This window comes from Podarcis liolepis, assembly GCF_965112155.1.
Source record: "Podarcis liolepis genome assembly, chromosome: 13".
Taxonomy (NCBI): domain Eukaryota; kingdom Metazoa; phylum Chordata; class Lepidosauria; order Squamata; family Lacertidae; genus Podarcis; species Podarcis liolepis.
In genome coordinates this window covers 36,568,148-36,585,275 of record NC_139573.1, presented here as the reverse complement: position 1 = coordinate 36,585,275, position 17,128 = coordinate 36,568,148, and the positions used below count along the sequence as shown (strand labels likewise).

Below are 17,128 nucleotides of genomic sequence, written 5' to 3'. Positions count from 1 at the left end.
GGTGAGTTCCTGCTGCTCTGTCCCAGCTTCTGCCAACCTCGCAGTTCAAAAGCACACCAGTGCAAGTAGATAAATAGGTACCGTTGCAGCGGGAAGGTAAACGGCATTTCCGTGCACTCTGGTTTCCGTCACTGTGTCCCATTGCGTGAGAAGCAGTTTAGTCCTGCTGGCCACATGACCCGGAAAGCTGCCTGTGGCCTGAAAGCGAAATGAGCGCCGCAACTCCATAGTCGTCTTTGACTGGACTTAACCGTCCAGGGGTGCTTTACTGCAACATTCAGAGCAGTGCACATTTTAAAGGATGGCTGGGTTTCACTTTGCGTATTGTTTCCTGAAAGTGCAAGTGGTTTAAGTTCTCCAGACTCACGATTCCTACGATAGCAATGTCTTGCTCCAAATGTAACTGAGCTGTAGAAAAGGTCTCTACGAACTGAAAGCAGAGACTCTATGTGGCTTTGTTATCCATTAAAATGTTTCAAGGAACACATTTTTAATGGAATCACATTTCTCCCACATCCCCGGCCAGCCAGTGCCTTAGCCCATTTCCCTTGATCCGTGAGAAGTGGAGCCGAGTTTGATCTTTGACAACATTTCATTGTTGAGATTCAATGTGGGGTTGCAAGGGTGGGGATCGAGAGAGCCTGAACTGGGGTTCTCTTCTCCCTTTGCTACTGCTCAAGCGCTGAGCCCCTGAGTTTCTTTGCAAACATCCTTCTGTGTTTTCGTCCCCGCAAGCGTTCGGATTGGGCAGGGAGGGGGACGAGTGAAAGGTCTCAACAGACAGGCTCAGATATGATCCGTTTCCCAGGAGACGTCAGCAGTGTGCGTCTCCTGCGAATGCAAATAAAAGGAGTCTATAATGAAGAGAGAGAGAGGCTAGTGTTTTTTCCTCGCTGCCTTCCACCACCAGGATTTATTGTTCGAAGATAACAGGGCAAAATGAGTACTGTACTGGCCACGCTCTTGCTCTGCAGTCTCTCTGGCAAATTGCTGGGTTTGTCTCCTGACTACCGGATTGTTCTTTTCAGTCCACAAGGAGGGAGGAGGTGTTTGCAGTTAGAGCTTTGCAACGAAAACCCGCAATTTATTGCTAAAGAAAAGGGTGCCAGGCCTCAGTTCGGCTAGGAAACCTCGTGTTGCCAACTCCCCACCTCCCCCAAGTTTCTGAGTTGTGGTTTAATTTGCAAAAATGGGCAGGCTAAGTTTGCTCATCTCTGTGCTGCAAGTTATTTATTTCACTGGTTTCTGCAGGTCAAGCTGATGTTCAGGTGTGTGTGTGTGTGTGTGTGTGTGTGTGTGTGTGTGTGTGTGTGTTGTTGTTGTTGTTGTTGTTTGCAGCTAGTCCTAGATGGAATTGCACTCCTGAAGAACCATGTTGGCTGTTTGGGAGTTCAGCTGGACCCAACATGCCCGGGGGTGCCCGGGTAGTGGGAGGGCTTGGAGTGCTTTTTCCCAGCTTAGGCTGGCACACCAATACCTGATGCCACCACTTCTTCTTTTGCTCTGCTGTAAGTTTCCTGGGAAGGTTTAGGGGTTGGTGGTATGGGGCTACCTTTGAAGGTGACCCAAAAACTACACTATCTGCTGGCGAACTGTCTCGCCAGAGTGGTGCATGCTCTGGTTTTCTCCTGCTTGGACTACTGCAATGCGCTCTACATGGGGCGACATTTGAAGGTGACCCAGAAACTACAACTAATCCAGAATGCGGCAGATAGACTGGTGACTGGGAGTGGCTGCCAAGACCACATAACACCAGTCTTGAAAGACCTACATTGGCTCCCAGTACTGACCTTTAAAGCCCTGAATGGCCACGGCCCAGTATACCTGAAGGAGCGTCTCCACCCCCATCATTCAGCCTGGACACTGAGGTCCAGCACCGAGGGCCTTCTGGTGGTTCCCTCACTGAGAGAGCCCAAGTTATAGGGAACCAGGCAAAGGGCCTTCACGGTAGTGGTGCTCGCTCTGTGGAACGCCCTCCCATCAGATGTCAAGGAAGAAAACAACTATATGACTTTTATGACATCTGAAGTCAGCCCTGTTTAGGGAAGTTTTTAATGTCTGATGTTTTATTGTGTTTTTAGTATTCTGCTGGGAGCCGCTCAGAGTGGCTGGGAAAACCCAGCCAGATGGGTGGGGTATAAATAACCAATGATAACAAATTATAATCATAATTGTTACTATTTTATTATTGCAGGGTTGGGACAGGCATAGCTATCTCCCGCAGAACTGGAGACTTGAGATGGGTAGAACTTTCCTGCTCACATTTCCCTGTAATACGTACCTTTCATCCCTTCCTGTTTTCAATTCCATGGTTTCTGGTGTCAATGCCACAGTCTACCGTGACCTGCAAGCCCATTTTGTTTCAATCTTAGCTGGCTCATGATGTCAACCCCTCTCGGATCGGTCCTTCTGAGTCTCCTTTCTCACTCCAGAGCCTCCCTGCTCATCTCACCTTGTTTCCCCTTCCTTAGGTGTTTGTGAAGGCCCACTTTGACTATGACCCAGCCTCTGACAACCTCATTCCATGTAAGGAAGCTGGGCTGAAGTTCATTGCCGGAGACCTCCTCCAGATCGTCAACCAAGATGACCCCAACTGGTGGCAGGTATGGACCTTGTGTCAAATAAATGAGCCATGGGCTGGATCAGGCCCTGGTGCATGTTCATGGGATTAGGCATGGGTGGTGTTCAGGGAGAGCTGTTTGCCACCAAGAAATCAGTCTGTAGGGAGCTAGGCCAGAACTAGCCAGGGAAATCAGAGTGGCCCCATGCAAGACAGAATAGGACATCTGCACATTTAGGTGTCCTAGAAAGGAATGCAGTTTCTAGGCAAAAAACCAGAAGTCTGTATGAGGGGGTCTCCACCTCTACTTTACTGCGATTCTTTTATTAATACTGCAACTGCTAGAAATGTCAGAATGAAGAAAATGGGTTGCGTGTCCTTGTGGGAGGGGGAAAGCTTTTTACGTGATCTCGGGTCCCGCAATTTATCTCCCCGCCCGGGTGCTCAGAACTAACCTTTGGTTGTTTCAGGCCTGCCACGTGGAAGGCGGCAGTGCTGGTCTCATCCCAAGCCAGCTGCTGGAGGAGAAACGCAAGGCCTTTGTGAAGCGAGACCTCGAAGTCACTCCCTCATCAGGTAAAAGGCACAGCCCCTCCCAGAGCCTCAATTCTCAGAGTTCCCTGGGAAGAGAGACATAGATTGTGAAATGGTTTGAGGAGGGAAATGGGACTCTCCTAACAACTCTCAGCACTTTAGACAGTCGTGACTTCTTCCCCCAAGGCAGCCTTTCTCAACCTGTGGGTCCCCAGATGTTGTTGAACTACAACTCCCATCACCCCTAGCTAGCAAGGCCAGAGCTCAGGGATGATGGGAGTTGTAGTCCTACAATATCTGGGGACACACAGGTTGAGAACCGCTGCCCCAAGGAATTCTGGGAGCTGCCGTTTGTCAAGGGCGCTGAGAATTCTTAGGAGACCCTCTGTTCCCCTCCCAGAGCTACAATTCTCAGAGTGGTTTAACAGTCAATCTGCCTTCCTGGGGAACTCTGGGAACTTGCTCTGAGTGGGGAATAACAGTGGTATCTTGGTTCTCGAACGGCTTAGTTGTTGAACAACTTGGAACCCGAATGCTGCAAACCCGGAAGAAAGTGTTGCAGTTTGCAAACTTCTTTTCGGAAGCTGAACATGCTCCAATTTGAGTGCCACACTTCCGATTTGAGGGCCACACTTTTTTTCTGAGTGCTACATTCAAGTCTGTCTGTTTTTGCCATTTATTTTAGGGTTTTTTTTAAAAAAAGTGTGGAACGGATTAATCCATTTTGCATTACTTTCTATGGGAAAGCGCGCCTTGGTTTTGGAACGCTTTGGTTTTGGAACGGACTTCCGGAACGGATTAAGTTTGAGAACCAAGGTGCCACTGTAAAGGGTCTTCTAAGAACTGTTGACAGTCTGCGGCTCCCAGAATTCCCTGGGGGAAGCGATGGCCATTTAAAGTGGCATTGTGGTGCTTTCAAGGTGCGTTGTGTTAATGTGCCCCTACTCCCACCTTCTTCCACACGCGCGATAGCTTTCTCTCTCCGCAGCTTTGCTTAGTGCCTCCTTTTCCCCCTCCTGGCAGGTGCCTTGTGTGGAAGTCTCAGCAGCAAGAAGAAGAAGAGGATGATGTATCTGACCACAAAAAATGCAGGCAAGGGATCTTAGTGTGCCTTCACATTTCTACATCGCCTGACTGCGCTTCCTCTGCATTAATGGCTGATGGCGATTTCTTTCCCTCCCTCTTCAGAGTTTGACCGGCACGAGCTGCTGATCTATGAGGAAGTGGCTCGCATGCCTCCGTTCCGCAGAAAAACCTTGGTGCTGATTGGGGCTCAGGGGGTCGGCCGGCGCAGTCTTAAGAACAAGCTCATCATGTCTGACCAGTCACAGTATGGAACCACCATCCCATGTGAGTCTTGCTGATTGCAGACGGGGTGTCAGGAATGAGCCAGCTCCCAGCGAAGGTTTGCAGCCAACTGCAGAAAGCAACCAGGAACAGAGAGGCTTAGGTGTTAGTCAAAGCAGGGGAGAGCCAGCAGCTGCAGACTTCCACTCTTCCTGACCTTGATGGGCCGGCTGATAAGGCAGTAGCTAAGAGCAGGCTAAGCCAACGCTCGCAGGAAGCACAAATAGGTACGAATAGACTCAGCCTCTCAGACCAGGAAGAGGTTGGAGCTGACCCACTAAGTCCAAGGAGTCGATGAATGGGAGGGTTGCTAGACAGGAAGCAAAACAAGAGGCGTAAGAGCCGTAAGTTCAATATCTTCTGTCGTGGCCAGAAGCAGTCTTCAGAAGGGTCATCTTGAGTAATGATGCAAGAGCCATCCAGAGCTCTCTGTTTGTTTTTGCAGTATCCTCCTTTTTCATTACCTATGCTTACTGTGTTATCAAGCTGGGAACCTGGACTCCTGACACGGGGGCATGGAGGGCATCTTAACATCCTGGCAGATCAGATCCTAGTTCTGTTGTTGCACTCTGCCCTGGGCCTGTGTGTGTAAGCGAAGGAAAGTCCTGCATTGTGTGTTAGGAATGGATGAATTGGTCTACTTCTGGGTCCGTTTCACATTCACACACCTTGATTTATTTGTAAAATAATATTTGTGGTTGTGTGTGTGTGTGTGTGTGTATAGGTTTTTTGGTTTTTCAGATTAAAGTTTTACAGTCACATATCCAACATACAGTGGTGCCTCGCAAGACGAAATTAATTCGTTCCGCAAGTCTCTTCGTCTTGCGAGTTTTTCGTCTTGCGATGCACGGTTTCCCATAGGAATGCATTGAAAATCAATTAATATGTTCCTAGGGAAACCGCCTTCAGACCAGGTCCGGGGACAGTCTGTCCCCGGACCTCTTCTGAAGGCTGGGGGGGGGCAAGGGCTTTTCTTCCCACCCCCAGCATTTTAAAAAACCCCGGGACAGCGGAGGACTTCTCTGCTGTCCGGGCGATCTTAAAATGCTGGCGGGCGGCATTTTAAAATCGCCCCGGGACAGCGGAGGACTTCTCCGCTGTCTGGGGCGATTTAAAAGCCCCTGGGAAGGCAGGCAGGGGGGACAAAGACTTTTGCCCCCCGCCAGCCTTCAGAAGAGGTCCTGGACCTCTTCTGAAGGCGGGCGGGGGGCGAAAGTCTTTGCTCCCCCCCGCCTGCCTTCAAAAGCCCTCCGGGACAGGCAGGCAGGGGGGAGCAAAGACCTTCGCCCCCCGCCCGCCTTCAGAAGGTGTTCCCGCCCCGCCGCCCGGCTTCGGAGGAGCCTTCCGAAGCCCGGCGGCGGGTGGAGGTGTTCCCGCCCCACCGCCCGGCTTCGGAGGAGCCTTCCGAAGCCCGGCAGCGGCGGGAGGAGGTGTCCCCGCCCCGCCGCCAGGCTTCGGAGGAGGTCCGAGGACAGTGGGGAAGACGCGCTGCGCTTCCCCGCTGTCCCTGAGATTTCCCTATGGGCTGTCATCTTGCGAAGCAAGCCCACAGGGAAATTCGTTTTGCGAAGCGCCTCCAAAACGGAAAACCCTTTCGTCTAGCGGGTTTTCCATCTTGCGAGGCGTTCGTCTTGCGGGGTACCACTGTACAACATAAAAACAAGATTCAAAAGAATCTCCTGGACTTCCCTCCTCCCCTTTGCGGTTCTTATTATTAATCATTTCCCCCTGCCATCTTTTACAAATCCAAATCTTTTACCTCTCCATTGTGTCCAAAATTCACCATTAAACTACAAGTGATATTCCAATCCTACTAACGATTTTAACTGTTTACAATGGTTTTTAAGATAAATAATCAATTTCCCCCGTTCCTTATTAAAATTTTGGTCTTCCTGATTTCTGATTCTTCCGATCATTTTTGCCATTTCGGCATAATCCACCAACTTGATCTGCCGTTCTTCTCTGGTCGGGATTTTATTTAAAATCCCTGTTTGTGAAAAAAATATTCATATATTACTGTATCATGAAAATACATCACAGTGGTCTGCAACAATGGAGATATATAAAACTGTAAAGAGTTAACAAAAAGAGTTGAAAGCAAAAGCATTATAAAAGCAAACATTAGTGGACCCTTCTGGGGGGGTGGACTCTTAATTTTCTGCAAAAATAGATATAGAAAAGTTTTCATCAGGCAAACATTTAAAAGTTGGCACAGAAAGTGCCCATCGATTAGAGGAGGGAGAAAGGTTGTTTTCTGCTGCTCCAGAGAAGCGGACACGGAGCAATGGATCCAAACTACAAGAAAGAAGATTCCACCTAAACATTAGGAAGAACTTCCTGACAGTAAGAGCTGTTTGACAGTGGAATTTGCTGCCAAGGAGTGTGGTGGAGTCTCCTACTTTGGAGGTCTTTAAGCAGAGGCTTGACAACCATATGTCAGGAGTGCTCTGATGGTGTTTCCTGCTTGGCAGGGGGTTGGACTCGATGGCCCTTGTGGTCTATTCCAACTCTATGATTCTATGAATCCCACTGCCACGATCTTTACTTAAAGTTGTGTCCCACTTTGTTTCCATCATGGAATCCAGATGCTTGTTATCTTTTATTCCTTTATTTTTACATTTATATATTACCATTCTTCCTAGGATCTCAGGGTGGCATTTATGGTTCTCTCCCTCCTCGTTTTTATCCTCACGACAACCCTGTGAGGTGGGTTAGGCTGAGGGGCAGTGAACGGCCCAAGGTCGCCCAGCGAGCTTCCTGGCTGAGTGACGATTTGAACTCAGGTTTCCCAAGTCGTAGTTGAACACTTCAATGTCCACTTTTTTTTAAAAAAAAAAATCTATATGTGTCAGTCTGTAATTTTTCACAAAATGTATTTTCTCACAGAATGCGCAATTATGGACACACTTTCACTTGCGATATGCATTTTTAAATGCATTTTATCTGGGACTATGAAATGCATTTTGATACTGTCAGGGAACTGCCATCAGAGGCAAGAGGAGAGGTAAGACGCTCCAATGATGCAGGGGAGGGAACTAGCAAGGAGAGAGAGAGAGCTTCCGCTGGGGAAGGAAATCCAGGGGACACCAGGGAGAAAGAGGAGGCTGAGAGTACTGCGGAGGGGAGGCTCCGAGACTCTGCCAGTGAAATCAGCGGAGAGAGCACAGGACCTCCGCTTGGCACGCCCACGCTGCGCAGAAGGCTTCCGCGCAGAGAATCTAGGAGGAGACTTGGAGTCAAAGAATTTCTATGTTGGAGGAAGTTTAGGAGACGCCCACTGACGGATTCTGCCAGTGACTAAGACAGTCGCGTTGTAAGGGCTGTCAAACCAGGGAAAGGTTAAGTATACAACCAGCTTGGAGCAGTTTGCAGTTTACGCACAAGCAACCCCAATTCCCATTACAGATACGTTTAGAGCCAAGAACTGCGTCACAAAATCTGACAAAATGCATACTGTAAGTTTCCATCCACACTTTAGTCTGGGTGGTGCAGATGAGGTCAGTCCCCACCGGAAGATCAAATTTCGAATTATTATTCTGTTGGGAGCTGCCCAGAGTGGCTAGAGAAACCCAGCCAGATGGGTGGGGTATAAATAATAATATCTGTGCTTCTGCAGATACTTCACGGAGACCCAAGGAGCACGAGAAGACCGGGCAGGTGTACTGCTTTGTGACCAGGAGTGAGATGGAGGGAGACATCAAAGCAGGCCGCTACCTGGAACACGGCGAGTATGAAGGGAACCTCTATGGGACCAAGATTGACTCCATCCATGAAGTCGTAGAGTCAGGCAAGATGTGCATTCTGGATGTGAACCCCCAGGTACTGCTTCTTTTCTCACTCCAAGGGTTGGGACCGAGGGAGGAGTGGGGAAAGAGTCTTCCCTTGGTCGGCTGTGCCAGGAACCTTTCCTGGTTGCAATGCTAGGTCTTGGATTGCATAATTTATTCAGGTCACATAATTTGTAAGTACAGAATTGCAACTCGACTCTCATCAGTGTTGCAGTACTGGAAGTCAGTCTCCCTCTCTTTCTTTCTTTCCTTCCTTCCTTCCTTCCTTCCTTCCTTCCTTCCTTCCTTCCTTCCTTCCTTCCTTCTTTTTTTCTGTTTCTCTCTTTCTTTCCTCCTCCCTCCCTCCCTCTTTCTTTTTTCCTTCCTTCCTTCCTTCCTTCCTTCCTTCCTTCCTTCCTTCCTTCCTTCCTTCCCTTCCCTTCCCTTCCCTTCCCTTCCCTTCCCTTCCCTTCCCTTCCCTTCCCTTTCCTTTCCTTTCCTTTCCTTTCCTTTCCTTTCCCTTCCTTCCTCTCTCCTCTCCTCTCTCCTGTCTCTCTTTCTCTCTTTCTTCTTTCTTCTCTCTCTCTTCCTCTCTCGCGTTCTTTCCCCCCCCCTCTCTCTCTCCTCACTGTCTTTCTTTCTCTCTTCTTTCTCTCTTTCTTTCCGCTTTCTTTCCCCTCTCTCTCTGATGCGTCAAAAGGCTGTGAAAGTTTTGAGGACAGCGGAGTTCGTCCCGTACGTGGTGTTCATTGAGGCACCGGATTTTGAAACCCTTCGAGCCATGAACAAGGCAGCGCTGGAGAACGGTGTGGCAACCAAGCAGCTTGCGGTGAGTCCCCTCAACGCCCACATGGCAGGCAAGCGGGCAGAAGCAGTGGCGAGGAAGAGGGGTAGCAGCAGCAGCAGCTGGGGCTAGGGGCTGCAAGGAAGGAGGCCTCTGGAGGTGGCCTTGCCAAGCACACCTCCTGCACAGAACTTGGCCTGGGCAGGGAGCCAGTCCCTCCACAATAACCCCTAGTGTAACACAGAAGGGTTGTTAGAATCTAAGCTAAATACCATCATTTTGATATAAGGTGTGGTCCTCATAAATATATCAGCTATGTTAATGGAAATGCTGTTAATGAGAGACCTCCAACCATCCACTTAGGGGGAGAGAATATGGCATGGAAATCTTGCTGATGTATTCAATAGTCCAGTTATTTGACAGTGTTCCTGCTCAATTTTCCTTTCTTCTTCTTCTTCTTCTTCTTCTTCTTCTTCTTCTTCTTCTTCTTCTTCTTCTTTGTCTTTAATAATAATAATAATTCAATTTATATACCACCCTTTATCAAAAGATCACAGGGTTATGTAGCATATTATTATTATTACTACTGTTGTTTTACAATAACCTCTCTATTCTTTATATTCTAATAAAATTTATTCAAAAAACCCACACAGAGCATAAAAACAAAAACATAATAATAGACAGCATAATAATAAAATAATCATAATAACAGCCTCCCGCTGCACAGCTTTAACAGGCCATAGATTATGTAATGGCCAAAGGGCTGGGTTAAGAGGAATGTTTCTGCCTGGCTCCTAAAGACATGTAATGATGGTACCAGGCGAGCCTCTCTGGGGAGAGCATTCCACAGATTGGGAGCTGCCACAGAGAAGGCCTGTTCTCTTGTTGCTACCTTTCAAACCTCTCTGGGATGGAGGGAGATGAGATAGCTATCTTCAAATATCTAAAGGACTCGTTGTCACATGGAAAATGGAGCAAGCTGGCTTTCTCATGATCTGGAGCAGGCACCCCCAAACTTCGGCCCTCCAGATGTTTTGGACTACAATTCCCATCATCCCTGACCACTGGTCCTGTTAGCTAGGAATTGTGGGAGTTGTAGGCCAAAACATCTGGAGGGCCGCTGGTTGGGGATGCCTGCTCTTGAGGGTAGGACGGCTTCAAGTTAGAAGAAAGGAGACTTTTTGGATTACAGTGGACACTCGGGTTGCGAACGTGATCTGTGCGGGATGCATGTTCGCAACCAACAGCGTTCGCACCACGCATCTGCGCATCTGCACACGCGCGGGTTGCAATCTGGTGCTTCTGCGCTTGCGCAAAGCGCGACTTAGCGCATGCGCAGCTGCCGAAACCCGAAAGTAACCCATTCCGGTACTTCCAGGTTTCGGCGGTCCGTAAGCTGAAAAAACGCAACCTGAAGCGTCTGTAACCTGAGGTATGACTCTATTGGGTTATTGTTTTTATTTTGAGGTTTTATATTTTGAGGTTTTATATACAGTGGTACCTCGGGTTACATATGCTTCAGGTTACAGACGCTTCAGGTTGCAGACTCCGCTAACCCAGAAATAGTATCTTGGGTTAAGAACTTAGCTTCAGGATGAGAACAGAAATCGTGCTCTGGCGACGCGGCGGCAGCTGGAGGCCTCATTAGCTAAAGTGCTGCTTCAGGTGAAGAACAGTTTCAGGTTAAGAACGGACCTCTGGAACGAATTAAGTACTTAACCCGAGGTACCACTGTATTGAGTTTGTTCTTTGAACCGCCCTGAGACCTCCGGGTATAAATTCAATTAATAATAATGCTAATAATAATAATAATTTGCATGTCCTGCCAGGATGCCGACCTGAAGCGGACGGTTGATGAGAGCTGCCGGATCCAGCGGGGTTACGGTCACTACTTTGACCTCTGCTTGGTCAACGACAACATGGAGCAGACATTCCAGCAGCTGCAGGAAGCCTTGGAGAAGTTGCACAGCGAACCGCAATGGGTCCCCGTCAGCTGGGTCTACTAGAGGGACGCCCCGCCTCTCCTCCTTCTCCTCCTCCTCCCCACAGCCTCAAGAGTGTCGGCTTTGTCCTCCTCACTTGGCCAAGAATCCCAGATCTCTTAACCTGCAGCACCCAGCACATGCCCCCATCCCTTGACGTCTTTCTCCTTTTCCCACCCACCGGGCACTACCTGAATAGCCCAGGCAAATCAGGTGCAACAAAAAAGTTGGCTTTATTAGATTCGAAAAGCAAAGGTGCTTCCTTGACGGTCCGGCCCCAGATCACCTCCAACCAGCCAAGAACTCTGCCAAGATGTGGGGGGCGGCTGCTCTCCCCCACCCTCTCCCCATTGCTGGCAACGAAAGAAGAATTCATCTCATGGCGAACGTGGGGGTTGGTCAGAGGGGTCAAGCCAGGCTACCAGTTACCCACAATGCCTTGCCCCGTCGGCTCCACCCAATTGTGTCCGGCTCCTCTGATTGGGTCAGGCGGAAGAGGGGTGGGCAGGAACACAATGCCTCTCCAGTCACAGCTAACTCACTGCCAAAATCACTGCTTTGTCGATGGACCACAATCTCAATATTGCCAAAAGAACTGGTAGCCTGGGGTGTTGCCCCTTCCCGCCCCCCCTTGCCCCCACCGAACATACCACGCTGAGTAGATTGGAGGAGGGGAGTGGCGAATGCCTTGCCAACCTTGGTCAGCACGAGATTTTGCGGGGTGTTGGAAAAACGGCAGAGGGGTGCCTGAAAGGTTTGTAAGCGAGGCAAGGAAGAATGTGATGCAAGATAGCCAGGTGGTGGGGACTTTGCACTTGGACTTGTTCTCCTGGGCCGTGGCGACTGGCGGCTTAACGAGATCCTTCGGCCTCAGTTTAGCTGTCTGTAAAATGGGGCTATTTAATATGGTTTGTTTTCGTTTTATGCTGTTTGCAGAGGCGGCCTCCTTCGCTGCAAATATCCCCAAAGAGCTGTTGGGCGCATTGTGTCTGGTACAACCTGGGTCTCCCTCAGCCTCACCATAGACCCAAAGACCTCTCTCCCTGCCCCAAGCTCTTTCAACTCTCCTAGGCAACACTGGGCAAGGTGGGCTTATGGTTCGACTCTGCAAAAGGCAGCGTCGTCGTACCAGCTAGGAAGTCGTTCTTCTCCAGCCTCTGGGAAGCTGACCCGCTAGTAGGAAAGCAGCGTAGGGAGGCTGCGAGGGAAACCCAGGGCTGGCATCAGGGATCAGTGTCGGTGGGCACCTGCCAATGCCCACACCTTTGCAAGGGGGGCACCACTACCTCCCTGCTCCTCAGCTGACTTCTTGCCTCCAAGCATGTAAACATTAAGAGCATATAGCTATAGCATGCTGCTCCACCCGCCTTATGTTCTCCCTGTAGGTGGATGTATGGATCTAGCCCGGGGGAGAGTGGGCACCTTAGAGGGGAAGTGGGGGGGGGGCACCATGAGACCCATTGTCCAAGGTGTCCCACCCCTTGCAAACAAACCCCTAAAAGCACCACCAGAGAAAGCAATAGCAATTACAGTCATCTTTGATCCTAATCCTTGCTGTTCCTGCCCACAGCTCTCTTTGTCCCTTTTTACAGCATTAAAACGCAAAACAGATGATCAGGCATTTAAAATCCGTAGCGCAGAAATGTGGGCTGCTTCTCGTCTGCGCCTACGTGAAGCCCACTCCCCTCGCGGATTCCGCTTCCCGGATTTCCCGTTACCTGCAGTTGCTTCCCTCAGTTTCCAGGGTTCTCCTTTTCTCCTGCCAAGGACCAACAATCACTACCTCACAACTCTATGGCAGCTGTTAACTGGCGGGACTACCCGCTGCAGGGCAAGGGCAGAACCTTGGACTTGGGGAGCTTTTTTATTGCCAGGTAAAGAAAAAAAGCTTCTCTGCAGTGCTTCTCCCACATGCCAATTTCTTTCTCCCCCCACCTTAAAAAAAATGAGACCCGATTTCCTCCCACCCATCACCCACCTCTGAGATGATGCTGAGTCCGTGAGGAGCTGGTCATCAGGGCAACATGGGGCAGAGCCCAACCAGTATATTTGCCACTGTATCTTTGCGAGGGAGGAGGGTGGAGAGAAACCCAGAACAAAACGAACCCATCTCAGGCAGACCCACACTTATGCATCGGGTCCAGCGGTGATCAGGCTACTTTCATGGGGTCAGGAGAGGGAGGAGGTTATAGAGCTGGGATATTTTCCTTTATATGTCAGGAGAGAGGATAGCTGGGTCACTGCCCCAGCTCTCCCCCCCCCACTATATTATGAACATTCCTCCTAATTTGTCCACAGAAAGTTTGTGGGGAAAGGTAGACACTGTTGGTTATTTATGGAGCATTTTTTTTGTTTGTGGAAAGGTTAGGCCATGTTTCTCGTGCATTTCCCCATCCTGGTTGCAAGAAGTTCAGTTTTGGGGAAAGGGAAGGGGCAGCAGGTTTGTTGTGCAAGAGCACGAATCAACTGTAAGAGTGTGCTACCTGAATTTGCCAGGGGCAGCCTGGTAGCACCTGAAGTCCCTGGCCAGGTTTCCTGTTTCTTGCAACACCCAGCGTTAATTTGAAAAGAAAAAAATAGCAATAACTCCACCTGCTGGTGATCAAGTGTGTGCTTTCCCAGTAACTATAAAACCCACTTGCTCACGGACAAAACTGCAAGGAAAAGGCAGTACATTGATACTGTTGGGGGAAATATTGGGGTTCAGTACCCAAGACCCTGGACAGCCAATAATACACAGAGTCCAATTGTCTGTCAAACAGAACATTTATTTATTAAATCACCGCAGTGCGTTCTGGCTTACTCTCACCATGCTGATGGGGCAAGCGGGACCCCGAGAGCTGAAACACACTGCTATTTCTACCAAACATATATTAAGATGTATTTCAGACGTGGCAAGAGTCAGGATTTTCCACTCCACAATAGCAAGGCTGTGAAACAGGATCTTCTGATCTTCGTTGTCCCCTCATTGTTTGCTCAACAACCTTCCTTGGGAGATAAGCAGGTCTGGAGATAAGGGCTACGTGAGGAGGACATCTGCGGTTATCGGTTTATGCAGACCTGACATTCCACCCAGCCCAGATTTGCAGGCGCCTCCTTGCTCACAAACACGTTTCTGATTCTTACATCTGTTGATAACTTCAGATTTTCAATTCTCACCCACCTGCTGCCCGGCAGTACTCTGTGAGTGGTTGCTGTTGATGTGGTGGGGACTGTAGGAGCTTGTCCTACTCTTGAGTAGGACCCTGGCAGAGACACATGCCCGACTGGCATGTTCCCTCCCTCCTGGTCGATCAGGAGCTTCAAAAGCTTTCTTCTGCCCAAACATCACTGCGACTGATGCCAACAGACAATGGCACACTTAGGGATCCGCAGTCTTTGCAGCTTGCGCAACAGACCTCAGCAACTCAGCATTTTGGCTAATCTACTTTATTTACATATAAACACATGGAGCACTACAACATGGCTCCCTCTCTCTCTAGCATCAGACAGCAAAGAGAAAAAGAACAAAGGACATAGTCACACTTCATGGAACACAGTAACACAAACATCCTGTCTCTGTCACTTCCCACTCTGTGGAGTCAAAACATACACTGTCATGTGATAGACAAAAATCCCATGACTGCAATCATGGAGCAGGAATTCTAACAGGGACCGCTTCTTCTGCTCCACAAATATAAGGAGGGGACGATGCAGAAAGCTGCTGCAGACTGCACACCCAGTAACCCCCCTCCCCAGTAGGGGTCTAGATAAATTGAAATGGAGAAGTTGTGGAACAAGGAGGCAAAGCAACCCCCCCCCCAAGAACAATAAAAGGGGGGTTTCAGAATAAGCCTGCTCATCCCCAGGAGGAGAAAAAGCACAAATCTCTGGCTTTGGAATATTGGTAGATGTCTCCTTCGAAACTGCCATCATATAATCATAGGAATGAGGAAGCCGTGGTTCTCTGGATGTTGTCAAAACCCAGTTCCCATTGGTTCTGGCCACCATGACCAACGCTGAGCAGTGATGGGAGCTGAAACCCACCAATATCTGGGAAGGCCAAGCCTCCCCCCTTCCCTCCTTGGATCCCAAACGCCTTGCGAGTCAAACGTTTTGGCTCTCGAACGCCGCAAACCTGGAAGTGAGTGTTCCAGTTGGCGAACGTCCTTTGGAACTCAAACGTCCGACGCGGCTTCTGGTTGGCTGCAGGAGCTTCCTGCAGCCAATCTGAAGCCATGCCTTGGTTTTGGAAATGGAACGGGCTTCCGGAACGGACTCCATTCGGCTTCCGAGGTACCACTGTACTTGCTTATCCAGAAGGAAGGGAGCCTTGTTGAATGTGGCAGGACTTACTTCTTAGTAGACATATTAAGGATTGTGCTGCGGCGTGGGTGCAAATCTGGCAAGATAAATCAGTGCTGGATTACCAAACGGGCATCGTAGGCACCGGCCCCATGCCTTTTAGGGACAACGGATCAAAATAATATTGATTTGATCTTGAAAGAAAATTACGATCAAACTTTCTTAGTTGCATGTCATCCCTTTAAAATCAGAAACGTGTTAGGAGATAATTTGCGAGGGGGACCATGAGATTTCAATTCCCTAGAAGCCTCCACAGGGTTTAATCCGGCACGGGCTAAAATCCTCATTTGAATTTGCCTTATGGCAATGCCTTCTCTCCAGACACAGTGGGAATGGTTTGATCTGCGGCCCTTTCCTTCTTGCCACCCTCCCCAGAACCACGCCTTATTTATTAGCTTCTCGAATAACCACTCTTTGGGATCTTAACTCTCTCATGATCAGTGGCTTCCAAATCTTTCTCATCTTCTTTTGATATCCCACAAAATGTATGCGTGCATGAGTTTTTAATTTTGTACAGATAGCTAAAATAGAGGAGAGATTTATGTACCTTTATTTGTGGCTGGGAAAACATGTATATTTAAAGTGAGAAAAATCTATATAAATTGGTAGCAGTTACGGGTGCGCAAAGAGCAAACAAGTATTATTAACTGTAGCACCCTGGCTAGAAATGGCCAAAAGGACATGCCTGATGTTATAGCAAAACAGGTGTTAAAAATCAAAGCAGATTTTTTTTTGGGGGGAGGCAGTAATTTAAAAGCAGTTATGCTATTGTTTACATGGATTAAGTCACAGAGTGGGGGAGGGGCTGTCTCTTTTGGAGCAGTCACCATTTCCTATTCCTCTGGGGCCCAGCTGACTCACACACGTAGCTACGTAGTGGTCACTCAGAATCCAGACATGGGCTTTGTAGAGGGTGTCTGGCAGAAACTTGCCAATTATTATACTGCCTTGTGGCTGCAGTGGCGTAGCAGGATTGCTGGATTTACAGTGGGGCCGTGGCACCCACTGAACTTAGTGGGACTTAATTCAAAGTAGATACATGCGCGGGGTTGAGCTGTTGGTGACATTAATTGTGTGCATTCCCACCAATGACTCCTAGGTTCGTTCTTAATAGGGTTTTGCTTATATTTGCATTTCTGCTTGGAATCATTTAAATTTTTAATTTTTTTACTGCAAATGCTCCTGTGGTTTTGTCCTGTCACCCAGTGGCGTAGCGTGGGTTCTCAGCACCCGGGGCAAGGCAAGTAATTTGCGCCCCCTAACCCGGGGCAAGGCAAGTAATTTGCGCCCGCTAACCCATGGATTTTAGCACTTGAGTCTCTTCCTCGCCCCCCCAGATGTTGCGCCAGGTGCAGCAGGCCCCCCTGCACCCCCCACGCTACGCCACTGCTCCCACTACAAGTCTTCAGGACAGCTATCAGAAGGCTGGCGCGGGGAGAAGGTCTCTCCGCCCCACCGCCAGGCGTCGGAGCAGCCTTCCGAAGGCTGGCGCGGGGAGAAGGTCTCTCCGCCCCACCGCCAGGCTTCGGAGCAGCCATGAAGGCTGGCGCGGGGAGAAGGTCTCTCCGCCCCACCGCCAGGCTTCGGAGCAGCCATGAAGGCTGGCGCGGGGAGAAGGTCTCTCCGCCCCACCGACAGGCTTCGGAGCAGCCTTCCGAAGGCTGGCGCGGGGAGGAGGTCTCTCCGCCCCACCGCCAGCCTTCGGAGGAGGTCCGAGGACAGTGGGGTTCCTGCTTCCTCGAGGAGGGCCGGCCAAACGCGCCTCCCAAATGTTGCGCCCGGTGCGGCCGGCACCCCTGGCACCCCCCAC

The 17,128-nt window shown here is 49.6% G+C and overlaps 1 protein-coding gene across 5 annotated transcripts in view; it reads left to right on the top strand.

The window, feature by feature from the left end:
• MPP2 (MAGUK p55 scaffold protein 2) overlaps window positions 1-17,128 on the top strand; it is a 131,840-nt gene that overhangs the window by 58,717 nt on the left and 55,995 nt on the right. For 3 of the 5 annotated variants that reach the window (XM_083469894.1, XM_083469896.1, XM_083469895.1), the window contains exons 7-13: window positions 2,472-2,603; window positions 3,031-3,136; window positions 4,118-4,186; window positions 4,283-4,444; window positions 8,058-8,260; window positions 8,909-9,037; window positions 10,822-13,208. In XM_083469894.1, coding sequence (XP_083326020.1) covers window positions 2,472-2,603; window positions 3,031-3,136; window positions 4,118-4,186; window positions 4,283-4,444; window positions 8,058-8,260; window positions 8,909-9,037; window positions 10,822-10,998 — 978 coding nt within the window. In that variant the 3' untranslated portion in view covers window positions 10,999-13,208. Of the gene's footprint in view, window positions 1-2,471; window positions 2,604-3,030; window positions 3,137-4,117; window positions 4,187-4,282; window positions 4,445-8,057; window positions 8,261-8,908; window positions 9,038-10,821; window positions 13,209-17,128 lie in introns of those variants that run through there. The other 2 variants (XR_014518122.1, XR_014518121.1) reach the window with 2 other exon arrangements.